The sequence below is a fragment of the Photinus pyralis genome, unplaced genomic scaffold (assembly GCF_008802855.1).
Source record: "Photinus pyralis isolate 1611_PpyrPB1 unplaced genomic scaffold, Ppyr1.3 Ppyr1.4_LG10, whole genome shotgun sequence".
Taxonomy (NCBI): domain Eukaryota; kingdom Metazoa; phylum Arthropoda; class Insecta; order Coleoptera; family Lampyridae; genus Photinus; species Photinus pyralis.
Window position 1 is genome coordinate 13,542,261 of NW_022170250.1, and position 27,794 is coordinate 13,570,054.

At 36.3% G+C, this 27,794-nt stretch overlaps 4 protein-coding genes and 1 long non-coding RNA gene across 8 annotated transcripts in view; 3 read left to right on the forward strand and 2 right to left on the reverse strand.

Moving 5' to 3' along the window:
* Positions 1-106: 106 nt before the first annotated feature.
* On the reverse strand, positions 107-14,751 carry LOC116162334 (serine/threonine-protein kinase SIK3 homolog). 2 transcript variants are annotated; one of them, XM_031475944.1, is made up of 16 exons: positions 14,491-14,751; positions 9,615-9,795; positions 9,409-9,563; positions 9,226-9,357; positions 9,049-9,172; positions 8,806-9,002; positions 8,534-8,758; positions 8,274-8,483; positions 7,695-7,850; positions 7,439-7,640; positions 6,967-7,278; positions 5,483-5,614; positions 5,070-5,231; positions 4,629-5,015; positions 4,200-4,574; positions 107-3,551 (listed from the first exon to the last, which is right to left on the reverse strand). In XM_031475944.1, exons 1-16 carry the CDS (start codon positions 14,614-14,616, stop codon positions 2,620-2,622), a joined length of 4,008 nt encoding a protein of 1,335 aa, XP_031331804.1. In that variant the 5' UTR covers positions 14,617-14,751; the 3' UTR covers positions 107-2,619. The 2 variants fall into 2 exon arrangements, with proteins under 2 accessions (XP_031331804.1, XP_031331805.1); XM_031475945.1 differs by lacking the exon at positions 5,483-5,614.
* Positions 14,752-14,790: 39 nt separating this feature from the next.
* Positions 14,791-16,079, forward strand: LOC116162341. Of its 2 annotated transcripts, XR_004143534.1 has the most exons (4): positions 14,791-14,930; positions 14,987-15,844; positions 15,895-16,001; positions 16,049-16,079. It is a non-coding gene; the product is annotated as an uncharacterized LOC116162341 (long non-coding RNA). The 2 variants fall into 2 exon arrangements; XR_004143535.1 differs by lacking the exons at positions 15,895-16,001; positions 16,049-16,079 and having other exon boundaries at positions 14,987-15,653; positions 15,709-15,762.
* A 120-nt stretch (positions 16,080-16,199) lies between these two features.
* LOC116162336 (glucose-6-phosphate exchanger SLC37A2) lies at positions 16,200-20,969 on the forward strand. 2 transcript variants are annotated; one of them, XM_031475951.1, is made up of 11 exons: positions 16,200-16,547; positions 16,601-16,746; positions 16,795-17,015; positions 17,073-17,205; positions 17,257-17,435; positions 17,492-17,590; positions 17,649-17,687; positions 20,001-20,193; positions 20,240-20,388; positions 20,438-20,639; positions 20,684-20,969. In XM_031475951.1, exons 1-11 carry the CDS (start codon positions 16,462-16,464, stop codon positions 20,851-20,853), a joined length of 1,617 nt encoding a protein of 538 aa, XP_031331811.1. In that variant the 5' UTR covers positions 16,200-16,461; the 3' UTR covers positions 20,854-20,969. The 2 variants fall into 2 exon arrangements, with proteins under 2 accessions (XP_031331811.1, XP_031331812.1); XM_031475952.1 differs by lacking the exon at positions 17,649-17,687 and having other exon boundaries at positions 16,201-16,547.
* Positions 20,851-21,465, reverse strand: LOC116162340 (gamma-secretase subunit pen-2). Its single transcript, XM_031475958.1, has 3 exons — positions 21,310-21,465; positions 21,156-21,260; positions 20,851-21,109 (listed from the first exon to the last, which is right to left on the reverse strand). The coding sequence occupies exons 1-3, from the start codon at positions 21,368-21,370 to the stop codon at positions 20,970-20,972; spliced, it is 306 nt and encodes a 101-aa protein (XP_031331818.1). The 5' UTR covers positions 21,371-21,465; the 3' UTR covers positions 20,851-20,969.
* Positions 21,466-21,714: 249 nt separating this feature from the next.
* The window catches only part of LOC116162335 (TBC1 domain family member 1), a 31,697-nt gene continuing 25,617 nt past the window's right edge, over positions 21,715-27,794 (forward strand). The window contains exon 1 of the mRNA XM_031475947.1: positions 21,715-22,338. Within this exon, the coding sequence (XP_031331807.1) occupies positions 22,225-22,338 (114 nt within the window). The 5' untranslated portion in view covers positions 21,715-22,224. The remainder of the gene's footprint in view (positions 22,339-27,794) is intronic.

Below are 27,794 nucleotides of genomic sequence, written 5' to 3' on the forward strand. Positions count from 1 at the left end.
GTTCACAAACATAAAAATGTTGGTTAAGCTGGTATTTGAAGTTGCTATAATGAAGACAACAAAAACTAACCCCTGAAGAATCGAGGAAGTCCACAAAAAACCTAAGAACGTTCGTCCAGTCATTTATTCACATCACAGATTTGAATTGACAGAAATACTAAGATTTATACAACCTTTTATTATTAAGACTTTTTTAAATGTGGTGCCAAAGCGATCTACTACATACAAAAGATGTTAAACATAATTTCAAATCTTGTGTAGGTCCCGCTTCCAAAATGGTCAAACACAACAAATGAAACAATTTTTACCCGTAATTTAAATCGACCCAACAAGTTTTAATCAGCGGAATATATTTCATCGCCTATAATTCAAAATTGATATACGTACGTTTGACACTACTTAAGTTATAATAATGAATTGTGCTAGTAAACTGCAATAACAAATCTTTGTTTAGAATTACCTAGTAGGAATGTTAAAACTCTTCAAGAACTATTTACAATATTTATAAAAATATACAGTTTTACTTCAACGAAAATGCTGATTTAAACAATAAGAAAATGGAAACAATTTTTAACATGTGTACCTGGTTCAAATACTGAACTAAAACTAAACTATTTACAAATTGTGCAAAACTAGGTATATATTTACAAAAAATTCTGTTATATACAAAATTTAAGTTATGATACACATACAAAGTTGCTTTCGATCCCCCACCTATTTCAAGGTGTCACATTTTTAAAATTTCTCAAAAGCAACTTTTACAAAGATTATTATAATAATCAGATCATGAATTATGAATTCATTTTCAGTCAGCTCATTTACCAATAATGGAATGTTCTGCCATAAATATTTACAATGTATTTTATACTGACATATTGTTGACCAAGAGTCGTAGAAATGTGTTAACTCAAATTGCCACGGGATACAACAAAAGTGGTTTACTATACATTTCCCTGCAAAAACTTTTCCTTAATAAGGAGATGTTACGGTAAACTGGATGATCTAACCACAATTGTTTCACATTGCTTGAGTCGTTCAAACATCAGCTATACTTACTCTAAAAGATAACAATCGTTTTTAGCGTGAAACATGTATCCATTCACACCTATTAGGAATGCTAAAACTATACTTGCACAATTAAATTAAACATGGCAGTAGTACTAGAAAGAAATTAGGACTTACTGAACTACTAAAACGCTCTCAGTCAACAATACACGTTTCCTTGAAAAACATCACAATTTTACATACCTCTCCCACCACATGAATTACCAAGGAATAAAGTGACCAGTTCATGTCTCTATTTAGAGCTCTCGGAAATTAGCTCTAAGTTCATTTTTGATCATTTAAATCAATCAACATCAAAGTACATACTTCTTGTTGAATAGGTATGCTTTGCTACTTCTTCGACCTATTTATTGATTTTAGTAATATAAAAAAGAAACATACAACACAGCAGAGTCCGAGGCAAACATATAGCTAGCCATATTAATGTAGCTGTAAGGATTACTTGCACTAAAAATATTCCTAGATATAATTATAACTCCCCTAAACAAATGTTAGGAAATCTGTATGTATTACTGAATGTGTAGGTATTTAAAAACTAAAACTATTTTTGTCTCCAAAAACCTAATGATTGAAAAGTTCACCTCAAGAAAATCTACCTATCCTTGACAAGAAAACCTTACTGCGTCTCCCAACATGGCATGTGAGAGAACCATTTTGCAAAATTGTGTCAAAATTTTTGATAGAGAAGTTTTAGAAATGGTGATTTACCGTCTTCAAGGTAAAAAGTGATAATTCAATTTCAAGCAGCACTACCAATAATTTTCAACAGTAAATTCAAAATAATTTACTTTTTCGCATATCCTCAGTACTGTCAGTAAATAGCCTTATGAACAGTAGTATTTGTAAAATATTAATTTTGGCGTGAGCAGGCAGATTCAAATTTACTCTGGGTTTGAGAATTAAGAAAATAATTAAAAAATTAGTTAGAATATTAATTTTACATATAAATTAAACAAAATACAACTAAATGATGCATCTTTGCTCTACCAATATAAAATATGGGAGGGGGGGGGCACTGCCTGCGCCCCTGCATGCAGCGTGACAAAATTCAAAACCAGTTGAAAATACGTCAAAAAAGTTGTAAACCTGTATAATTGATCACTGTGATTCCAAATTTTTCCGTAAGTTCTAATCATTCTATTAGAAACCAAAAAACCTCAATAGACTCTGCACTATCATAGAAAATGCAAAAACTACAAGACGTCTTGTACATTTCAAACCATATCAAAGGATACCTACTCAACAATGACCCGAGTACTGCATTTAAAATTTCTTTGGCGTGGTCGTTGGTCAGAAGACATAAAAAATAATAATGTTGAATTTTAATCATCTCTCATATATCTGGTGATCATTAATCATAATGCATTTCATCAGTTCCCACCTGTGCATGGTTCCTGATAACATGCATTTGCATAACTTCTTGGTTCTATGCAAATATAAAGTAAAATGCAAAATTCAGGCCTACGTCTGCAACATCCATAAGGATTCTGATCAGTCACAAAAAACACAAAGTGCGAACTAAAACGTCCGCATTTACAATTGGTTAAGGAGATACTATGAAACGGTCATACACGAAATAAGCTGTTGACATAATTGATTATAGACTAAATAGTCTCCCGATATCCGTCGCATTTTAAGTCCCTTTGAATCTTTTCTTTTGTCAATAATTTTTAACTCGATCTGTATTCCGCCTTCATACTCGAGGGAAAGTTTATTAGCAATTTCCTCCGATGTTTTTAGTACACACAATTTGGGAGGAATTTGATCGTTAATTGTTCGCTTTACTATTTCTAAAATGTCGTTGGTCTCCAATTTAGAACACACTTCCGACAGTTCCAATTCGTAGGAGCCAGAATTCTTTTGGAATGCATCTTTAAGATCTAATTCGGAGATCTTCCCATCTTCCGCATAGTACCCAACAAAATCCTGTAGACTGTTACACGCAGCGCCATCCAGCAGTTTTAGATTAATATTGTTATCCCTTTTTTGCACGATAAACCTAGTTTCACCTTCGTTATGAGCCAAAGCCAAGTTAAGATTTTTAAAAATTTGAAAGTTTTGAGTACCTGAATTGGCTAGTTCCTGATTAATTTGCATTTTCTCAAAATTTGGATCAATTGGTCGATTACGCATATCTAGGTGGCAATGGCTGCTTTGGGTATTGTTGGAACTGGAGCTGGGACTTTGGTTACCAATGCTGAGACTGTCATTTGAAAGTGAATCATCAGAGTAGCAAGAACTTCTATCAGAATTTCTTCTTAAAAAAAACTCCTCGTTTGTACCTTCCGCATCAGTTGCCTTACTAAAAAATTTTGTATCGTCATTCTCCGCACTGCTCTTTCGTCCAATTCCACGCGTTATTGACGGACGATTTTCTAACGGTTCCGATATTATAAACGACGGTATTTTTTGTACCTTCTGATTATCTAAACTATCAAGTGAATCTTCAGAGGTATCCGAACCTGCTACAAGCGTTACCTCACTACCTAAAATAGAATTCAAATTATAGTTTACTAAGTGGTGGCAGACTGAAAGTATAAGAACATTTCAATACAATGTCTGTATAAACACTATTGAGAGAAAATGCGCCTCAATAGAAACATTTGAAATTCCATTGAGATCTGAGATGGAGAGCTTAGCGACACTCAGTGAGTTCAAAGTGCACCTCACTTGTTTACTACCTTTCAGTTAGAACGTTGAAGACAAGAACACAGTCACAGGCTGGAAAGAGAAAGCGGTTGCGCACACAACATGAATCGTTCATATATAACATCTGTCATACTTCCTTTTTGGTTAAGTAAATTAATAGACAAGGGCAAAATGATGCAGGAAACTACTGCGACTATGATCCTACATTTTTACTTTTGTTTTTTTTTATACGTCTGGTGATGTGCAAACTGCTTTCTGTCACCCGACTGGTTTTCCTCTGAATGTGGCAAAAAAGTAAGGCCTGTTGAGCATTTGGCTTCCGAGGTCGCTAGCTGGTTTGTAGATCTCTGACAACTTGTAAAGATGTGTCAATTTTGAAGCGCAAATTACAATTTCAAGACATCCTAATTCGATAATCATTTTTAATGATACTGTAACTATGTTTCGCCTACTCATTTTGTAATGAAAATGATTGTCAGACTTACCTAGCACATCTGTAACAGATATTTGGGGATGACAAAGTGGTAGCGGCTCAGCTTTCGAAAGATTATGCAAATGGGGAAGTTCCTCCTGTATCATATCAAGTCCAGGACTACCAGGATTACTAATTGGCGAGTTGGTTAAGCTGCGATGATTATGAATGTTCAAAACATGATGCATGTGGTGAGGTACAGGTGATTGGTGTAAGTAACTAGGTTGACTCTGCAAGTAATTCTGAGAAAACTGCTGTTGGTATGACAGCACCTCCATTTTTGTGTCATCCTGCGTCTGGGATTGATTACGGAGCTCCAACTGGAGATTGGTCGAAGGCGTTCCTTGCGTTATTGAACCGGTGCTGGTTGTATTCAAACCGCTTATACCTAAATAAAAACGAATTATACCTACAGCAAATACACTGCAAAACGTAAGTTTACCTTGAGTAATGGAGGAAATACTGTTAGGTTGTGAAAGTGCACCTGATACTGCTTGCGTATAACCAACATAAACTGGCGGAGTCAATACAGGCGAATTGTTGCCCGAATACATTGTTAAATTAGGCATTTGCCCATATAGATTTTGATGTATGGGCGAACCTAAATTGCTTCCGCTATTGCTATACGGTGAAATATTACCGGAATGTAAAGGACTATTACTAAAACTGCGATTCGGATCGTATCCCAAATTTGAATGAACCAAACTGTCATGAGTTAAACCTAGAACTGTGTTAGTATCCGTTGTACAGGCGTATGACTGATGTACAGGGGATGATGATTCTGAGATCTGATGGCGAGAGTCACCGACTATTTGATGTATTGGAGATCCTACATAACACTCAATGTAGTCGCACGCAAATCTAAAGATGTTGAAAGACGTACCAGGAATGGATCTAGGAGGACTACTACGCGGTGCAAGTCCTCTTTGAAGGCGTTGACATTCTTGCTGAGGTGTTGTTGGACTGAGCGTCCGTTGGCCACTTGCTGATCCCTCACTGCCTCGTCTCACAGGACTGAACCTCTCCAATGATTTTTGCTCACGCCCTAAATGTAATATTGTAATGAATTTTACTGGATACATTTTGTCAGTTAAAATAGCATCTAAGTCAATTGCAATTTGCTCAGTTTTGTTAAACCATTGAATTCATGTTGGGTTAAGTTATTTACATCCGCACAGTATCAAAGTTAGACGGAGGAAAGTAAGTTTGGGTATGCATCCACTCCTAACGATTGACATTTTGCATTAAAACACTCTAATAAAATGAAAAAATCAAAGCTTACAATTTTGAACTTACCTTGTAATTCTTGTACAGTTGGTAAGTGGGGTTTAGCCGACTGTCGAGAATGTTTACGTTGGGGAATTATAGGCGGCATGTAGTTACGTCTCATACGAGCTTCTACTTCCATCACTAGCTCGGGTGATATTACTAACAAAGCATGCAAATTAAACAACTACTACACAAAAAAAATATAGCGCACAATACAAAATGCTTTTATTTAGTTGGCAAAGAATAAGAATCGGAATTAAACATTTTAGCGTAAATAAAAGCAGTTCACATTGTAAAATAATAGTTATTAACAAATACAAATAAAAAAATAGCTGTTGTTTCGGTTGTTGGAAATCAATGATAAGGTAATATAAATGGTAACGAGCGGGAGAACTAACAACTGAAAGAACCAGCAGAGCAACACAATTCATAGTAGCTACCAAAATAAAAAAAACTTTTCAATCTTCTAAGCAAATATCAATTCAATTAGATAAGGTTATAGTAGGGGAGTAAAATAGGGAATTTTCGGATTTACTTGAGAGCGTCAGATTAGAGTAAGGTGGGTTAACTACAATAATATGTTGAAACATATACATTACTAAAGACCTCATCATATATTTCTTTCTACCGTCTAATCTACAAAGTTCAAAAGGTCCCTACGACGCTCGAATAAATTCGCATTTAGCATCGTGGGCTCCCTTACTATTACTAATTATAACACAATGAGGTTATAGATATATAATTTCAACATTTTATTGGATGCCATTCGGTACGGTTTCAATGAAAATGATCGCATAGAAAACAAGTGAAGTGACGCTTGGTCAAAAACCAATACCGACCCGGTCTATGGTAGAAGAACATCAATTGGAACGATAATACAGGGTTGCGCATCAAAAGATTAATAGTGAAATATGTCAATTTAGAAGAGTAACATTTTAAAACGTATTTTTCATATGGGTTGTAAATCTGATAAATTATAAATTACTTGAATTCTATTATTTAGTATTTCAAAAGGTTGAATCTCAAAATTAATGCAGACTTTGAGTGTATATTTTGACATTTTTAAGTGCCCAGAAATCCGATTTCTATCAGTAATTCGGGTTCATCGGGTATTTGTATCTTGTGAGTTCATTTTGATTGATTTTTAATTATAACGCTTTTTATTATTCAAAGTTGATACAGAAGGCTCACCCAACAGTCTGTATGGTTAATCTCCCAAATTTCAATTTGCTAATGACCTCAACTTAATAATATTTAACTAAACGTTTTTTATTGCGATAAACTGAGACCACATTCTATATCGCAACAGAATACATTAGCAAAACATGCAAAACGGAAATGAGGAATGCAATAATCATACTTTATAACAAAAATATGGTAGTGCTATATATGTTAACATCAAAACATTTACTGTACCTTATCATGTTACAGTAGATCTTCGCCAATGCCCATTAATATTTAAAACATTGAGTATACCATAAATGTATTAATATACAAATGAACAAACGTACCTGGTGGTCTTTCCATGACTGTGAGTAAACCGGTACGCCGTGTACGTGTACCAGTTGTGGCACTAGACTGTAACGAATGCACATCTTCAGGATTGGCCATCGTGTGCCTCTTGGAATTTCCGCGAGTTAACAAATACCTTGTAATGGCATAAGGATCTGTTAGTTCGTCTAAGACAGGTTGTGTTGTATCTAATGTTTGAGTTGTCGTTCCACTACTTATGCTTGGATTACCACTAGAGCTTGTGGACATTGCTGACAGTTGATCATGAGAGCCGGGGGTGTCCCAAACCATATGCAGGTTGGCGCCTCCGTCTACGTCAAAATCAGCATGTTATTAAATTCAATTGTACATGATTCTTAATGCCGACTTTCTGCTGAATTAATTGAAATAATTTTCGCCCCACCAATACATGCAAGGCATCTCCTCGTGTAATTTAATTCAATAGAAAGTCGATAAAGCTTTCAAGCTAACCTGAAGCGCGTCGTCCAAAACCACCAGCTGCATGAAGCACAGTTGGTGGTTTCAATAAATGAGGATCCTTCCCACTATAGTAATGGGGATTTTGTTGCGCCAACAGGGGTAAATGTAGTGGTAAGTTAGTGTTCGGAAGTATTCGCAGGCCATGTCCATTGGGATCTTGTTGTGCTTGCGACATATAGTGCGATTCCAATACCTTCAACATTTAAATTATGTCATAAACAATCATTTCATAATTGAAAAAATGTACTTGTTCGTGTGCAGGATCGCCCGGACCAACAGTGTGCCGACGTACAGTAAGGTACTGATCACCTGACGAACAACTTCCATAACCAGTAGACGAAGTGGTCGATGGTATTGTCAAAGCACTGGAGTCTTCAACAGCTTCCATTTCCATCTCACCAAACTAAGCAAGTAGTTCAGGCATGTTAGTTACATATTTAAAGGTGATATACAGGGTCATTCTTGACGAGCGTCAGTTAGAAAGATATTATGGAGAAGTTTTGAAAATAAAACTAAACTGATAAGGCCTATTAAGGGTTTTGGCACATGATGAATTGAACTAAAATATTTTCAAGATGGTGCCACTTCCGCAAAATTGCAGAAATAACGGTATGTTTCAAGCAAAAATACAAAAAACCAAGCCTGTGGTAGACTCTGAAGAACAAGCTGCAAATCCAACTGCATCGCTTAATGATATCCAAAGAGAAATTGACATATCAGACACGAGTGCACAAGGAATACTCAAAAAGCATAAATGGCACCGGTATTTGTTTGAAAAAGTGCATTGCATGTTTAGCATCAAATGTGCAAATTAATCTTAAGTTACCTTCTCAAATGGCTGTCCATCAACATCACCAGCTAAATAAACAGCCGGTATGGTAGATATGGATACAAAGGGGGAACCAATATCTTCAGACGCACCTTCCAAAAGTAACTTTCGTTTTTCATTCATGTCGTCTCGCACTTCTCGCAAACAGTTTTCATTAAAGCTCTCGCGTCTGACCGATTGGGGCTCTTCTAATTTCTCAGTTCGCATCTGCACTAAGCAAATGAGATAAATGCTAAAAGTGGGGTGGTACAACAAACCTCACTAGACAAACTGTGACCCTGACTGACTAATTGCTCATTAAATGAGTCACTGCGCTCGTTAAATTTTTGCGATCCCGAACGGGAATACAGGTCATGTTTTGTGCCGTCGCCATCCGATGATTGACATAATTTGGATTGAAAGTTGATGGTTCGTTGATGCAATTTATCGACGAGTAAGTTATATATTGCGTAAATGTGATCGAATGAATTTGATTTGAGAGACTAAAACAAAGTCGTTGATGGATTTAGGGATTTCAACAATTTCCAACCTGTAGGATCATGTTTTGATTAAGTTGCGGTAACTGTAGCATGTGTTCAATGACTGTCTTGTTTAAGTGCATCTCTCGGTCAGGTCCTGTATCTACCGGCGGTAGATTCGCTAACCATCGATGTTTTGCGATCTGTGCCATTGTCAGTCTTTTATCAGGGTCGACTACCAGCATGTGACGGATTAAATGTTCACAATCTGCAAAAATGTTTCATAAAAATATGATTTTCGCAATGTCAATTACCTTGTGACATAAAGTACGGTATCCGAAATTTCCCAGAGATAACTACATTTTGCAAGGATTGAAGTGTGGGACCATCGAACGGAAGGGATCCACAAACAAGAACGTAAAGCACCACCCCTAAACTCTGCAAAGAATACGATACTGGTTATTGATAATTGCATTTGTTTTTGTAATTACCCATATATCTGCTTTGGGTCCATCGTACTTAAATCCTTGAAAGAGTTCGGGGGCAGCGTATGGGGGTGAACCACACCATGTGGACAACTGGCAACCATCCGTAAACTGATTGCTGAAGCCAAAATCGGCCAACTACAAAAAGGTTGTTAACCACAAACAAACCTTAGTCATGACGACCCATACCTTAATATTCATATTATGATCAAGTAAAAGATTTTCAGCCTTCAAATCTCTGTGAACGACGCCTTGCGAATGGCAATAATTAACTGCTGAAACGATCTGGTTAAAAATCCTTTTTGCTTCAGATTCTGTCATTCGGCCTTTTGCAACTAAGTGATCTAAAATGTGTTAGAATATTAATTAGAGCTTTACGCATGTAGAAGTAATACCGAATATTTCTCCTTTACTGGCAAACTCAGTTACAAGATATATTGCTTGCTTCGTCTCCATTAGCTCGTACAGTCTTGTGATATGCGGATGGCGCAATTTTTTCATTATGGCTGTTTCTCGAAATATTTTTGTCAAATTTTCTTCGTCTAATGCAGTCTTATTTATTATTTTTATGGCCACCTGAAACAAATTTCCAATTTATTTGACCAGAATTAATATTACGGATGTATTAATTAAAAAATACGATACAATTGAATATCGAACGATCCCGGGATTTTCACGCATCCATCATTTTTACAACACAACTTAAGGGTTTGATTCTGTCCCAGCAGATCAGCATAGCTTTAATCTCGGCTTTAATAAAACAAATTTTTTGATTCTGCATTAGTTTTACTCGAGGTTTTACTTTTGTTCGAGGTGTCTACATTACATACAAAAATTTCAAGTAAGTATCCTCGTAAGTATCTTAACAAAAAACTTGGAATGCGCAAATCGAGGCGCAAATAGAGAAGTTGTTTGAGGTTTAAGGAATATTTACTAAAACAGAAAACTGCACATTCTTATCTTCTTTGTAACAAGAATTATTTTGGAACCTTAGTCTACATAGCTGAAAAACAATAGCGATCTCTCATATATCCTTAAGAACATGTATAGTAATTTTCGAATAGAGTTATCGTGCACACAGACAGCAATACAAAATTATACTCGATATCTCGATAATAAACAATTTGTACTTGCAAATTTACAAAAAAAGGAGCTCAATAGCATTGGAAAATCCAAGATGGATGCAAAACCGAAAAATGATACCTATGCATGTTTGGGCGGCGCAAGTTCTCTCTTTCTCAAATTAATAAAACAAGATCAAATGGTAATCGTTGTCTTGTGGTCAACATTTTCACATTTGAAGTTGTTGCCATCCTGTACTCATTTCATTGTTTATTGTACTACAGGCCACAGTCAAAATGAGAAAGTTAATTTTCAGAATGGCACAATAGTTTTTGTTCAAAGTAATAAGCCCTAAACCCTAAACTGATCCAATTCACTTCGTTTCTCGTTTCAATTACTGCTAGGCATTTTTGGTCCACAAGCAGCACAACAATCTCGGCAAAGGTTTTCAAGTTTGTCCCTGCCAAGCAACAATTACCGTTTAATGGCAGTAGGAGAGCTAGTTATCGCATTAGGATTCGTCGGCCACGTGAGTTGTGAGCAAAAACGATCGAGTCCATTGCTTAGTTCAAAATCACAGACTTTCAACATTTTTTAATGCGTTAAAACCGTGGTTAAAACTATGACTGTGTATCAGAAGAGCGGAATTATAGCACCTAATAAAACTGTTGTACATTAAAACATAAATCCCCATAGGTTTGATTACGATAGTACCTAATTGTTTTATTTTTTGGTAATTAATCACAAAGTTCGATGGCAAGCCAGAATGTCATGGAGAATTTTGGGGCGGTAGGTACTCAATTATTGTAAGTTTGAAAGCCGACATGAAATAAAATATTTATTAAAACAGGGCTTCACGAGTAAGATCATGGAGATTGCAATTGTTTGATTAACTTTAATTTAAGGAATTGACCCGACGAGCCTTCGCCAGCAGTGGATACGCATTATTACGACTATTCTGTTGGTGTCACGTTGTCTTTGACGTGCACGTGTATGTATGCATCGGTTTACTTGGAGCGAGTTTTAGTGTGAAAGAGTCGCACGTGACCTTGTTCTCGCGTAATTAATTGGAAATATAGTTTTGAGAATTTTGAATTTGTCAAATTTAACATTTAAAAAGCGTATTCTTTTATGAATGTAACTCAAAAGAGAAAAACATTTCGGATTTATGGCAACCCGAAATAGAATGTCAGGTATACATTTAGTAGGAGTAAATCTCTTAGACTTCAATTCCAACATAGAAAAAAATTTGCATATCTAAAAAAAATGCCTCCACAGAAACTTTCGATCGTCATTCTTCGTCAATATTTTGAACCGCAAATTTCACTTTAAAGTTAATTTAAATGTATGAATGCAGTCATTGAAATGGAATTTACCTAAACTAAGTAGGTACTGTCCTTTTCCTCATATTTTTTCCTCCGCCATGGGTACGATTTTATCGGGAGCAACCACATTCCCTTTGTCGGTACCCACTTCCGACGTCCCTTTTGCCCGCAATTCGCCTTTTGGTGAGTATCGCTAAAAACCGTCCACAAAATCGTACTCAATCTTTGGGGCACTTCTCATAACTCGATCATCTATTGGCGACACACGAGAAACGACAAAACTCGCAGAGGAAGATACCTTTTGGGTGTCCGAAGTTGACTACACCTCGACCAAGCGCCTTGCAAGGAATGGCTAAATTCGCCCCTAGGGAAAAAAACAAAATTCCCTCACGCAGGAGTTGTGCAAGATCTTTCGGACGACTCCAATCAACACTGTAGAACAAAATAGGAAGAAACAGAAAATCAACAAGCTCGGGGATGGCGCCCAGATGTCGCCGACCGCACATCATGTATGCATCGTGCATTGTTGAGATGCCACTAAAAAAAAACGTTTTGTTGCGAAAGATGTAAGACCGTGCCTTTTTTTCGCAATTTCAACAGTTCCTAAAAGACAGAATTTCACAAATTATATGTTTTGCATCGCCGTCAGCAATATCGGTACATTCGTACGCCCGTGATTTGTTACGTTATTACTTCAACTACGAACGGAAACCGTCTTTAATATACACCACGGAAGTCCCAATTAATTTTATTGATTATTATTAATTGATAAAATTCGGTTAGCAGCGCGTATGTACCCTGCATTTCGCAACGCTTAGGACGGTTTATTTAGTAGGTAATGGAACGCGATCAATAGTTTATTTAATATCCCGATAAACTGCACAAACCCGTTGTTGAGATAAAGCGTCCCCTTGAAGCTTCTCCACCTAAACAGAGCTAGGGACCTTCGAGTAACAGCAGCAATGCATTTAGAATCTCGACCCAAACGAATACAACTCCAAGCAAAAGTAGCTTCAAGGAGATCAAGAGATAAGAAACAAGTGAGGAGTGAACCAGCCCTCTGCAATACCTATACAAATACGCCCCATTTGCCGCAGTCAGTACTTACTTGGTCACTACAACTCATAAGATACTCTCGCAGGTCTTGTACTTACTTGTAGCCGTTTCATTTTTATCAGACTCTTCAAATTTGGATTCTTTCTATTTTTAATTAAGTTGCTTTTCATGTCTCCCCCAACGCCAAAACAAATCACTCTTACATATCCAAAACAATTAGTCCTCCTCACCTCCTATACGCTAATTTGTTGCCCTTCTCAAAAATTTGCTGTTTATTTATTCTTTTTGGTTTACCTATTAGAACAACGTAAATTAAAACTAATGTGAAAAGGGGTTAACCTAATCTTAAGCTGGTCCAACCATAAAAAACAACTATTGGGAACAAGAAAAGCCCAAATGTCGCGTCCAAATTTGTTGCTGCAAATGAACAGTACATATTTCAGAAGGCACGTACATACATTCAATGTCGTGATTTGAGTTTGCTTGCTGTGGGGTCCATTTATATTGCCAATGATTAGTAAGCGACGCGTTAGTATTTTCTCTTTGTATTTATTTTAATACAAAATTATGTTGTTAAAGAAATTATAACAGTTTTTAATAATCGACAGCACGTATAAATGAAAGCGACAGTGGGAGTTTTGATGTCTTAGGAGCTAGATATGAGCAAAGAATTTGTTACTCAAATTAATTATTATTACATAAAATTTTTCTTTACACATACGACTATTTCTTCATGTACAAATTGTTGTAATTAAAGTACGAACAACGTTTTTAATTTCATGCGGTAATTTTTGAGCAACAAATGGTTTATGGATTCTGATTTATTAGTAAGTTATTACCTATGCTGAGCCATTATAGCGGTTTCGATGTGTTTTTGTGTCTGTCCGTCCTTCCTCGAGAATGAATTTCGAATTCTGTTTCGGCAACGCATAGCTAAGGACTATATGAGCTCGGAGGAACGAGTATGGTAGATAATTAACTCAAATTAATTTCAACATTTGAAGGATTTTCTCAGTTGTCGAGATTTACTTACTGAGTGCGGATACACCGCCAACTTTTAAAGATGGTCCACCCTGTCTATGTAATCTCAATAGGTATGTTAGTACCTATGTACAAAAACACGGCCACAACATCCAAGGTCAAGGTTTTTCGCTAATTTCCCCCAAAAATTGAATCGGTTACAGTTAAGTAAATGTATAAATGAGCCCTCGCACGACTTTAATTCACATACAGACGAGAATACGGGCAAGTAAACAAATGTCTAAGTACGCTAGGAAAGACCGGGAGTCATTTACATTTTTAATTAATCCCCCGTACACACAAGTACAAGTAAATTTCCGCATTGTAATTATTAGTACCATTATTTTACTAGCTTAAAAATTAAATACTCGAGCTAGTGATGATAAAATCTTATCACGCGCCTGTGACAACATTATAAAAAAAATTTTGTTTTGTTGTTTACTTTTTGTCATTCGCCAATTATCGATTTTTCGAAAAGTTTTGCTAAAACACTCAACTTGAACGTTACAATCCAGTTGGCCTTGTAAAAACCATGCCAAAATCAAAGGAAAAAAGGTCAGGTATTTGTTGTACATAAACAGAGAGTCGGAACAATGTCCTTAAAACGACAATCATTTGACATGTAACCTAACCTATCCGACTTACGGCGATAAAACATATACACATACACTGTATACACGGAGGGAAATTCTACCCAATTACAGTCTAAAGACCCACGAAATTTCGTAAGAGATCAGATTTTCATGAATTAAAACTGCATAAGGCCGTCACATAAGTGACGTTTTTATTTACACAACAAAAAACGTACCTTCGTTCTTGTAACAACATGTGTCGCTAACTTAACAACCGCGAAATTTCCTTTGCCAATTGTTTTCTCCAACTTATAATAACCAACACGTTCTAATCTATCAACGGAATACGATTTTCCCGACATTTTCACAAAATTTTTAAACTTAGGTCGTCACCACTAAGTTTTCTACAGCCCACTGAAGTAGTACGTACATTTTCGTCTAGATTTCGCTGACGTTGACGTCACCATCGACGTCACTTGTACAATGTCTTACACAAAATAATTACGAAAATTCAGTGCATTGTTTAAAGGCTTCCACATAAAGTTCATTCAAATTACGTGTTGTATCAAAAATGTTCCACCTACCCACAACCATATGCTATCAATCAATTTACGTGGCATTGGACTGACGTTCGTCGCGCCTGAGTATTAGGCAACCAACTTTCACGATGTGACTTGTAATGTTATAATACTTTCAATTTATCCAACTTGAAATTGTTAAATTATTTTGTAGATTAAGGCCTTAATTCAGAAGATCTACACTGCAATTTAATCTTCGATAATGGACAAACTCTTACGACCAGAAAGATTTAAACCCGATCCTAGAGTACTCAAAATGCCACCAAAGAATGGAGCCATTGAAAAGTTCACTTTCGAGAACTTTACTTTATCGCTTCTGTAGAGAAAACCGAAGACATTTTCTCTCCTCGTAAGCAGTAACAAGGTGAATCCGTAAGTCCTTAGTCCAGTCAGTTCCTTTCAAAAGCTGAGCAAGGGATGTATGTAACTTTAAAGGTCAACGCTTTCGCTCAAAACGTTCAGAGTACCTAGTGCCATCCGCAAAAAATATTGATAGGGCTTTGTTAGCATGGTAGGGCATGTCTTGAAGAGAAAAGGCACTAGAATGGAACCTTGTGGGGGGACTCCTTATTTCAAATTGGCCGTGCTAGTTATTTGGCCATCTTAAAATTCCGAAATTAGTCGAAAAATCGTAGGCAAATTCGAAAAAGTGTAGAGTGGTGTCCTCTATTACAATTAAAAGCAATCTTGGCTGACAACCGATTGGTTGGGAATGGGGGGGTGTGGTAGCACTTGCAGATGTGTTCCACACTGACTCCCTGTACTGCGCAAACGCAAGCGCGCTAAAATTTGAATTTGTGTAAAGCTGTCAAGTGTAACGGGTAAATAATATACCTTCACATAACCTGCAAACGTAATAATTGAAGATAATTTTAGCTTACCTGCTTACCTATTATATGTAGTAGGTATATGAAAATGCCATGTTATAAAGATGAATTTTGTTGTTATCTACATTTGGAGTGCATGGTCATAGAATATGCCAAAGGCGATACAATATTAGGAAACTGCTTCGGTAAGTACTGTAATAGTTAATTAGAAAGAGTTAATGACATTTACTTACAGCAATAACGTTACAGACCAACATTGACCTATGGTAAAGAGAGAGTCCGGTGCTGAACGAATCACAAAAAACCAGACTACAAGGATCATGACTGATAGCTAAAGTGGAGGTTTGCTTTCAAGTTGGCGCTATAATGTATTTAACTGGAATTCACAGTAGTGACCGAACGCTTTAATTCGAGAAGAAGAACATATTCTTTCCGAAAATACAGCGACATTTGGTTTGTAATATGGAAGTCAGCAGGTATTATAAACAAAACAAACGGTGGCACGTTAAAGCAAATTCAAATTTTAGCGCGCTTGCGTTTGTGCAGTACAGGGAGTCAGTGTGGAACACATCTGCAAGTGTGTGGTAGCAATGGATGTTGAAAGTCAACGTGTACTACGAATTATTGAGGTTTAGGATTTAAAAAACAGTTTCTGTTGGCAATTAGTTATGAATAACAATTTCTGAGAACAATACAATTGCAAAAAACAATGAAGTGATTGAAATATTAGGTGAAGTCTCGAATTGTTAACCATTTGAGGTTAATAACTGATTTTCAAATTGGAACAGCCGAATCTTTTATAATGAGAGACATACCTGTAGGTGTACAATTTTTACAAACTGTTACCGATAAATCTTGCCCTAACTTCTCATGTAACCGACAATTGTGGTACGTACAAAGAATCAATTGCAACATCTCCACAATGCACTTGTCTTGAGCAGGTACCGTACCAGCGTACTGGTGTTGACTTACATTGCCTACACATGTTATCATTTATCACGTAAACCTTTATCAGTTGCAAAGGCCGTTCTTCACCCAAACTGTACAAATACGTCTAGGCATGATTGCAGCAGTTGGATCCCGTTTAGTACGTACCTACCTCTGTCTAGTCATTGTCACTACTTAATTATTACAGATGGAACCGATGCCGATGCGGCTGAAGTTTTTGGAGAGCTCGATTCTGCATTTCTATTTTCATATGCGATTGCGATGTTTGCGTCAGGATTCATTGCCGAACGTTTCAACTTACGTTATTTTTTATCACTTGGAATGCTACTGTCTGGAATTTTTTCTTATTTATTTGGACTCGCAAAAGTTTACAACATACATAATGTTATGTATTTTTTATTAGTGCAAGTGAGTTTGCTGTACCTACATAATACTTTGAACTAATAATTACTTGCCATGTTTTAGGTAGCCGCTGGCATTTGTCAGACTACCGGTTGGCCCGGTGTTATAGCAGTATTAGGGAATTGGTGTGGGAAAAGTAAGCGTGGCCTCACATTTGGCATATGGAATTCTCATACAAGTGTAGGAAATATCTTAGGTGATGTCATAGTATGGTCCCCATATAAATGTTTCAAGTTTTAATTTTCAGGTTCATTAATTGCCGCTAGTTTTGTTGAAACTGATTGGTCGTTATCGTTCATTTACCCCGGCTTAATTATCGCATTGGGAGGATTTTTAATGTTTCTATTTCTAGTTGTAAGCCCTACGGATGTTGGATGTTACTTACCGGATGAGGATAGAAACAATGCCACCTCAACCCATCAACGGGTTAGTTTCTTTAATTATGTTACATCGTCTATTGCTTCTTAAACACGAATTTTTAGAAATTTAATAGAAGTCTTCAGAACCAAGTTGCTAATAGGGATTCATCATCTGAGTCTGATTCTGAAGTAGACGATACAGATATCATCATTGGAGAGCAAGTAAGTTTTACTATGGAACAATTGTTCACCTTGAAACATGATAATCAAACTCTTTTAGGATTTTCTAATCTCGGCTTACACATCATCTTGCGACTTTGTAAGTTCATGGTTGCAATTTTGTTTAACATTACCCTTAAACACAGGTACTCCGGTAAAATTCTAAAATGATTTACATTGGGTAATTAATGCTCATAAAAATAACAAATTAACTCTTGCACAAGATATAAAAGATACATAGAATGGATAAAATAAACAAAAAATAGGAAAGACAATCTTGGGGCATATAACAAAAATAGTATATTATATACCGCGGGACTGAAGTAGTACTTTTAATCCCGAAGGTAAAGTTTATGGCCCGACCGAAGGGAGGGCCATAATTTACCTGAGGGATTAAGACCACTACTTCAGTCGCAAGGTATATACGATATTTTTCGTACCTCCGAAACTGAAACACTTAATATGTATGGAGTTAGAGAACGCGTTCTTTCAAAAAATCGCTGCTTAACAAGTTACCATAGGAACGTTGCGTTGGTATGACAATCCCTATGCCATGGTAACAAAAATAATTTGGAAACTGTCATTGCTAGTGTCATAATTTTGGTGGTGGGTTACAGAGGTGCATTTGATATTGATAAAAAGCGGCTAAAGTAGGTAAAGAATTGATACCACCGAAATCCAAGAAACTGTATGAGCAGCAGTACGATGCGTTTAAGAAGTAGTGCCGCATACAAAATGTGGAACAACCTACTGAAATTGCCTTGTTAGTAATTACATCTTTCCGGGATTTTCGTCTAAATTTAATCCCGGCAGGACAAAAAGTGACACTTCAGTACTTGTCATAATGGAGTGAAGTTGTTACTTTAGTCCCGGAAGTACGAAAAAACATAAATGTAAATAAAACAATTGTTCATTAAACATTCATAGACAGCTACACAAATCACATTAGGATTTTGCCACTGACGTTGATTATCACACTGTTTTTTATATAAAAGGAGCTCGAATTGAACTTCGAAATTTTTGATTGAACATATTTTGAGGTATTCATTTAATATAATTTAGCTACACATTTGAAAAGAAAAGGACCTTTCAAAAATAGTGGTCTTATGAGTGAGGAGGAGTGATTCTACGTTTATACCGCAGGTTTAAATTATGTAGAACATTTTATCTGAAGGGTAAGGGGATGAATCCCACTGTTTTACCAATCTGTAAATTCTGTGCTGGTAAAATTCTTGCGGCTCTTTGCGGAACCATTCCCCAACCGCAAAGTCTACCTCAGTGTCCGATTTGAACCGCCGCCGTCCTTTTAGTGATTGCCTTAATGGGCCAAAAACATAATAATTGCAAGGGGACAGGTCGGGACTGTAAGGCGGTTGTTGTAACACTTCCCACTTCATACGACTGAGTAGTTCTTGAATCGCCTGGGTTACATCGGGTCGGGCATTATCATGCAGAAGAGTGACACCGTTTGTGAGCTTCCCGGGACGTTTACTCTTGATGCTGATCCGTAAGCACTTTAAAATCACTATACTTACCATATACAGCTTTCATTCTCGTATAAAATTCCATTGGCTGACGTCCGTCAGAGGCGAAAAACTGAATAACGGCACGCAAGTTATCTTTGGATGGATTTTCTATCATGGATGCCATTTTCAAATGCAGTCCCAGTTTAGAATGACAGACGCTTTACTTAAGCAAACAAACTAAACAAATGAATTTGGTTACAATGACGACCAGGTCATGGCTACATAGATTAAACATGTTTCTATTGAACAATCCTCGTATAAGCACATAGTCTCGTGTCACGGTGTTTGTGGTCGCACTCCTCTCAAATGGCTTGACTGAATTTTAATGAAATTTTTTTGTATGTTTGGCGGGTATGAGAATAGGTTGTAAAGTATATTCCATACTGCTAATAATACCGAACTTATGTCCCATCTGGGAGCGAACATACTGCATATATCACAAGATTTTGACCTTATATTGTTATAGTCATCACATTTCCTCAAAAACCAGTAAGGAAGTAAATGTAATGTCCGAGTTTAACTGCCAAAAATCAAATAAAATTCAAGTTTTGTAATTGATTTAAGTTTTATTCCCTAACCGTTAGAGAAAAAACAAAAGTTATCAGAACTGAAAAGATGTATCCCGTTTTAGGAAATTATTTCTAGGTAATTGTAATATCCTAATATGACTGGACTATCAATAGAGGCCTGATTAAATTAGACAAAGGCTATCGTTTGTCAACTCTTAGGTGCCAATAATTGTGGAGAAATAAAGCCATTTAAAAGCAATAGTCATTGGCATCTAAGCGTGATTGGGCGTTGAAAATTGTCACCATTCACTTGCTTTTTTTCTTATTCAAGATTGGCTAGTGGTTTTAGTACCGATTCACTAACAATGATTTTTATAGGAAGTTCAACGCCGAAATACAGAACGAGTGCACCTCCTGAGAGATTATGTTGCACCTCAACATGAAGTAGCAATAGGCTTCTTTGGGGCGTGTAAAATTCCGGGCGTGATCGAGTTTTCATTGTCTCTTTTCTTCTCAAAGCTGGTCAGCTACACCTTCCTCTACTGGTTACCGCTCTATCTTAATCACTCCAGTAGGTTTCATCCTGTCGTTTTAACATTTTGAGATGTCTGTTTTAGCATCAATGGGTGCAACTGATAGTGCCGATTTTTCCATATTATTTGATGTTGGTGGCATTATCGGCTCTATCTTGGCAGGATCAATTAGCGATTACACCAACATGTCGGCTACAACCTGTACTGGTATGCTGATTTTGGCTATACCAATGGTAATAGTGATTAATAAAATGTCCTCGACAGTAGCCCAAGTTTTTATAGATGGGGATGTATCAAATTTTGGGATCGACAAGTTTGGGCGTGAACATTTTTCTTTTACTAATTGTGGGCCTCTTAGTGAATGGTCCATATACTCTTATTACGACAGCAGTATCGGCTGATTTAGGTACCCATTCTAGCTTGGAAGGTAACGCAAAAGCGTTAGCAACTGTTGCTGCAATCATTGATGGAACAGGATCTATAGGTACATTCGAGTTTATTGATAAAATCTAAGAACAACCTTTGCAGGAGCTGCGGTGGGGCCCCTACTTGCCGGATTTTTAAATGTGTATGGTTGGGAAGCTGTGTTCTACATGCTGATGGTTTCTGACGTACTAGCACTTTTATTTTTAATACGTCTGGTTAAGCACGAAGTTATAAAATGCCGGCAGACACGAAGATTGGCTAGAATTGAATAATGTGATATTTCTATTTATTAGCAATCCATTTTAAAAGGACTCAAATATATTTTAAATGTGTGGCATTTATATATATATATATTGTATATACTGTATAATAAATTATTTTAATATTACTAGGGTACTCCCAGTGGAATAATAAATGATATATTGTCGGCAAATTCTCCCCAACTTGCTCGATTTACTTGGAAGGCGATCACCCACGACAGTATGATAATGGCCCAAATAACACTGCCAATAGTGGAAAATATAACGTCTAAAACGTGACGGTTTTAGTAATTTTAAACATAATAGTAACTTACATCGCTTTATTTGCTGCTGTTCTTCATATTTCGGTTTCCGAAAAGCCTCTGTAAAGAACCAAATGGCATTGACCATCCATAGAAATGGTAAGAATGCAAAACCAACTGCAAAATTAAGATTCAGCTTCCCAAGTTACAAATGATGATTAATTACCTTTAAAATACCATTTACACAAATACAACTTTTTGTCGTTGGACATTTTAGCTAAATCCATTTTTTGAGACTGCAAACAAACCCTAAATTATTTCAAGTAGGTAGGTTATGTGTCAAAAGTTCTGTTCAAGTGGTATGTATATGTTGCACGAGATGGCGTTATTATATATATATATATATATATAATTTTTAATTCGCCCTCCCAGGTGTGGAGTGGAGGTATCTAATATCCCTCAGCAAAGGAGGACTCGATAATTTTCCTGTATTACCATTACCCCTAGCACTTTTGTGCGGTTTTCTTTTCGCCGACCGAGTGGATTTTAGATGCCAACCTTTTTACTATGAAATTTGAATACCGTTAGCCAAAGAAGTATGATCTTTGCGTTAGCGCAGAACGCCCCACAGGCGTCTCAGCCGTTTGTACCTCGGAGCAAGAAGGGTTGTACCTACAGCGGAAAAAAAAACGATCTATGACGTTGAAGAGGTTCAGATTTTGAAATAAAATGCTACAAGCAACCTGAAATTATACCGGTTTAATTATGTGTTCGTCATTTTGTTTTTACAATAAATAATATGTAACTTAACCTTGAACGGTAAACAACTTTCATTTGTTTACTCGAAACATTATCGTGCTGGAAGGCAAAAATTGTTTGCTCTAAGATTATTGATTTTTAACATTACGTGCGAGAAGTGCAAAGCGGTTTGACAGTGAGAAGTAGGTATCGATTAAATTATGTGCTAACGAAAATGTGGATTGTTTTTGGTAAATTGTGCAATTGCGAAAACCGAGGAGGAAAATGGTGATACAGGGAAAAGCCCCATCGATTTTCTTCTGTTTCTCGGTTCCCAGATAGCATTTAGAGTTGATTGAAACGTTAACTTGCTTTTACGTGTGTTCTACTCATTATTACAAAAATGAAACTCCTCACCGTTCATTATATGGGATTTACCGCTATGGACAGAAGGTTTTCGAATCCGATGTTGCCGTGGATAGTTTCCGAAATTCGCAAAAGAGATTGCTACGAAAGAGTAAGTATACGGTCCACTTGTACAATATTATACAACCCGTTTAAAGTTAGCCATAAGCATAACCCCTCGCCTAACGCAATAGATTTTTCCTCGGATTTTGCATATTTCTTGTAAAGTAGGTACTTACTTAAATATCTATTATAAATATGCAAAAATTTACCTACATGTTACTGGACAAATTCTATTTAAAGTTGTTGGGACACTAATTATATCAAATATTACAGTTGATAAATAATAATCAGTCTAAATCGAGGTCTAAACACATCATCCCTTAAAAATAACGTCAATGAATCCATATAAGCGTTTTAATTTCATAAAATGTCTTTAATTTCCGTGATTTTAAATTCATGCAACAACAAAAATAGAAAGAAACTTAAGTAGACGAAGAAATCTACAAAGGAAAAAGTTGTAGATAATTGTTGTTATAATTTAAAAATTAGTAGATATGTATCTATACAGGGTCATTCTTGACGAGCGTCAGTTAGAAAGATATGGAAAATCTTTGAAAATTAAGCTGAACTGATAAGTCTTTTAAGGGTTTTGGCACATGATGAATTGAACTAAAATATTTTCAAAATGGCGCCACTTCCGGAAATACCGGAAGTAGCCATCAACTTTGTTATTTTAAATAGGGACCCCCTATTTTTTCTACATTTTCGGATTCTACGTCGAATTTGGAGTACAACGATACCCCATAGTTGACTCTGCTCCAAGGGCTTCGCCGATATTCAAGTTTTTGTGTCAAAAATTGAATTTGCGGGGGTAACTAAAATACGAAAACGGTGAGAGATATTGCAAAACAGTTTTCAATGCTTTATTAAGGAAAGATCAAATTTTCTTATAGTATGCGTAACCGTCTAAAAAAGTGAGACTACGTCACTTTTTCAAAGCTCTCAAATTTTAAACTTTTAAATATTCCATTTTTTCAAATGACACCCCCCATTTTGTTCTTTACCCTTGTTTTCCTTTTTCCCAGACCTTTAATTTGATGCAAAATCACAAAATGTCAAAAGCTGCTTCAAACGGTTTCCGAGATATTCCATGTTTTAGTTACTTCTTGTGGAAAGTTGATAAAACAAGTTGTAAATCAGCATGTGCATGATTAAAGCGCATTTTTGGTAATGCAGGTCAGTATTTTATTAGCGAAGTTTAAAATTATCGATCTCACGAGTAATTTTGGCTGCGTTAAATAATTAATTATATTTAATTTCAATTGACGGTACGTCTTCATTTTGTAAAACAAATCACAAAGTAAATAATAAGTTTTTATACTGGTAGCGCTATCTAACGGTAAAATTATAGCACCTCCAAAACCCATATCGAAATTATTTTCTTCAATTATCGATCTCACAAGTAATGTAACTCAAAATAGACTAGTGCCTGCACATCTACACTATAGCAGGAAGCTTTTAGTGAAAATTTGAAGTCTCTAGCTATTGTAGTTGTGGAGATCTAACGCGGACAGCCGGCCTGCCAGCAATAACGAATATACTTAATAGCGTATTTTTTTCAAAAATGCGCTAAAAATTAAATTGCTTGATGTTATTCTTTTGTTTTTATTATGATAATGTTTAAATGTCAAATTTTCGTTGCTTGAACTTATACTTCTCGTCAGTAATGCCTCGTTTCGGTTACACTAATGAAGATTTTTCGAATTTAATATTAATACACGGTGAATGTAATCGAATAGCTGCCAGGAAAAGCAGCGAAAATTTGACGTTTAAACATTATCATAATAAAAACAAAAGAATAACATCAAGCAATTTAATTTTTTTATCAACTTTCCACAAGAAGTAACTAAAACATGGAATATCTCGGAAACCGTTTGAAGCAGCTTTTGACATTTTGCATCAAATTAAAGGTCTGGGAAAAAGGAAAACAAGGGTAAAGAACAAAATGGGGGGTGCCATTTAAAAAAATGGAGTTACGGATATTTAAAAGTTTAAAAGTTGAGAGCTTTGAAAAAGTAACGCAGTCTCACTTTTTTAGACGGTTACGCATACCATAAGAAAATTTGATCTTTCCTTAATAAAGAATTGAAAACTGTTTTGCAATATCTCTCACCGTTTTCGAATAATAAATTTTTAAAGTTACCCCCGCAAATTCAATTTTTGACACAAAAACTTGAATATCGGCGAAGCCCTTGGAGCAAAGAGTCAACTATGGGGTATCGTTGTACTCCAAATTCGACGTAGAATCCGAAAATGTAGAAAAAATAGGGGGTCCCTATTTAAAATAACAAAGTTGATGGCTACTTCCGGTGTTTCCGGAAGTGGCGCCATTTTGAAAATATTTTAGTTCAATTCATCATGTGCCAAAACCCTTAAAGAACTTAACAGTTTATCTTCATTTTCAAAGGTTTTCCATATCTTTCTAACTGACGCTCGTCAAGAATGACCCTGTATAATTATCAAATTAAAAATTCAGTTCAATTCGTTATCGTACAATTAATAATATAAATGTTAGAGAAGTGCTAGGTAACCAATTGTCCTATCTAATTAGGAAACGCAGTTGACCACATTTGGTTGTCTTATCCATTGTTATCAGTGGATGAGGGAGACGCTGGGGGAAGATTGTTAAAAAGTGCGCAATTGTTGAAATTATAGGTATCAAATATTTTATTATATAGGTAACATTGTCTGGCAAAAACTTAATTTTTCCATAGGGGTTTGATAAGGGTTTGATAAAGTTGAAATAGGTACGTATGTTACATTTTCAAAATGTTGCGATACACTCTGGAATGGACCATCTATCTATAAAAAAATTTCCAAAATCAGACAAAACTAGTTACAGTTTTGCTTACTGAGCATGAAACAGTGGACTTCTCTCGAAAGAAATTAACCAATTCCTAATATACGATGGATACGCGTACATTGGTAGGAACGATCGGTTATCCTTTACAAATTGAAGGATTTCTTCTGTTAGTGTCCTGCATATGAAACTTAAAAGTTTCCCTTCTTCATTTTCACTTTCGTTGCGCTATAAATATCAATAAGTAGCGGTGGATACCTTCCACATTTAGTTACCTCATTCCGGTCATTATTTTCATATATCTTCAGGAAATTATCTACGGGAAATTCGCCGGAACTGCTCTAAAAATTGCTTATGATTTGACATGCTTAGTAAATGGAAATTTACGGTAAGTTGGGTAAGTATGTGATGTAGACGATGTTCTAAACTTGGATAAAAATCGTGATAGATGGCGCTTGCCCATGGTTCGCGGAAGTACTCGTACAGGTCTTGGACGGTACCCATTCCAAAGCGCATCTTCAAGTTGTTCAATAGCCTTTCATGTTTTCCCCACAATCTGGTTATGTTAGCGATATCGATGTTCTAGAAGTAAATACAAAAAGAGATACACGAGGTGCAATTTGAATCTACCAACAAATTTCGCGAGGCAAGTGATCGTTTCAACTATTCCTTGGTTGTTTAGATGCAGTCGGAAGTAGCCTTGCCTTTCCAAGTCTACACAATTACCACTAACCAAAATTTCGCCCTGCGAACCACAGTAATGACGAGTTAATAACACTACAACTAGTGTAGTGAAGAAATCAAATTATCGGATATTCCAAGGGTTATTCGATAAAATTGAACAAGAAGATACCGAGTAGCTCTGGTCGAATGCTCAAAATAACAATTCTTTGACATCCACGAGGTGGATAAAACGAAGTAGGAAAACAAATGGCAAGTTATTCAGGTTAGATAGTGACCAGTCCAGGGTGACCTGGGAGCTACTTGGTATCCGTACGGTAGCGCAAAAAGTAGATGGACTCGAGTTTAAGTTTTAATCTTTGATGTACATTTGCGAGCGTCCATCAAAGCTTATCATTTTACATTCGAAATAATGTACCAATTTTGTATGTTATGTGGACTATTACTCCAACTCGCTCGTTTATTCATCTCTGTCTAATAGTTACGAGTAAGGAATAAAATTAGTTCATACACTTTTTGTGTTTGTATAGTCACAATATTTTTTAACATACGTAATTGTCTGACGCCATTCCAATTTCCCACGGAATTTGTTTTCCAGGATTTGTTACGGAGAGGTACCGTAATTTTCTGGGCAAACGACAGAAGGTGATGAGTGGTTTTTCGTAGAGGGGTACTGTTGAGCTGTTCTTAGCGCTTAAAAGTATATCTTCGTATTTCTTCTCGTCGCAGTTAGGTATTAACTTTGCCCGAATGCTTTGGCCAAGCTTCGTGCCGATCTCTTCAGAGTTGAAAAATTGGTGTGCCAAATCGTCGGCGTAGTATCGTCTCGAGTATTTTGTTACGGTACCCGCGGCGTATATAAACGGATCGTTCGTTTTACAATCGGGCGCAATTACCAAGGCCCCGTCAAAAACCAAACCAGCACTGCTGATCGCCGAAAATGTCCTACCACTCACGAGTTTATCATTGTACATAAACATAGCTTTGCAGCTCAAATTAACACGACGCTGCTGCGACTCAAACTTTACGGTGGTTACAATGTTCTCGTCTTTGTGAATGATCCAGTCGACAAAATAGTAGGAACTGTAGTATCTCACGCCTTCCTGTACGATTGATGTTCTAACAGTATCGCCTACTACAGGATCGTTAAACTGCTCTAATTGCTCTGCGATTTTGCCCGGTGAGCGAAAAGGAAAAGATTCGACGAATTGTATGTTGTCTGGACTTATACCGTACTTGATAAGAGCCGTTATGCAGCAATAAACTTCCATTGCGTATCCATAAACAATAATTTTATCTAAAACAAAACATCAACAAAACTCGGTAGAAGTTTGTTCTCGAGTAGCCGTAACTTTGTACCATACTCAGCAACAAAGAGTGGTTTTAGGTATTACCAAAGACTATCCTCCTATAATCTTTGGTAGTATTACACTTGATGCTTCTTTTCCTAAACTGTGTGTCGGGCAAGAAACTATACACACTTAAGATTAAAATACACAATTTTGTCCCTTGGTATGTAATATATCACATATATAAGTATTAGGTAGGTACACACAAAGAACGGATTACTAACGCAGTGCATTTCATGGGGAACCCAATTTAAAATATGCCAAAGGATTGATTGGGGTGCATTATTAAGATAGTATACCTACCTAGATATTTTTTTTATATCAGAACAAAAAGGGTTTTAGCTGGGGTTTTAGTTTATTTGTTAATAGACAAAGTACACATTTAAACAAAGTTGAAGCATATGATGGACTGCATTACATTCCTAGTGTTTAAAGGAACCTATTTCGTCAAGTCACAAATTTTAATTTAACGTTAATGTTATCATTCCAGAATAAATGAAGCGCTGGATTCTTCTAGAATACCACACCTAGATATACAGACACAGACTTAACAGTTAACTTCCATGTGTTTACATTCAGATCTGGAGAAAATATGACCACCTTATGGCCACAATGTCAGTACAAAGCCACTGCATACAATGCATTTAAATTATCTTATGGTACTGCGTTAGCAAT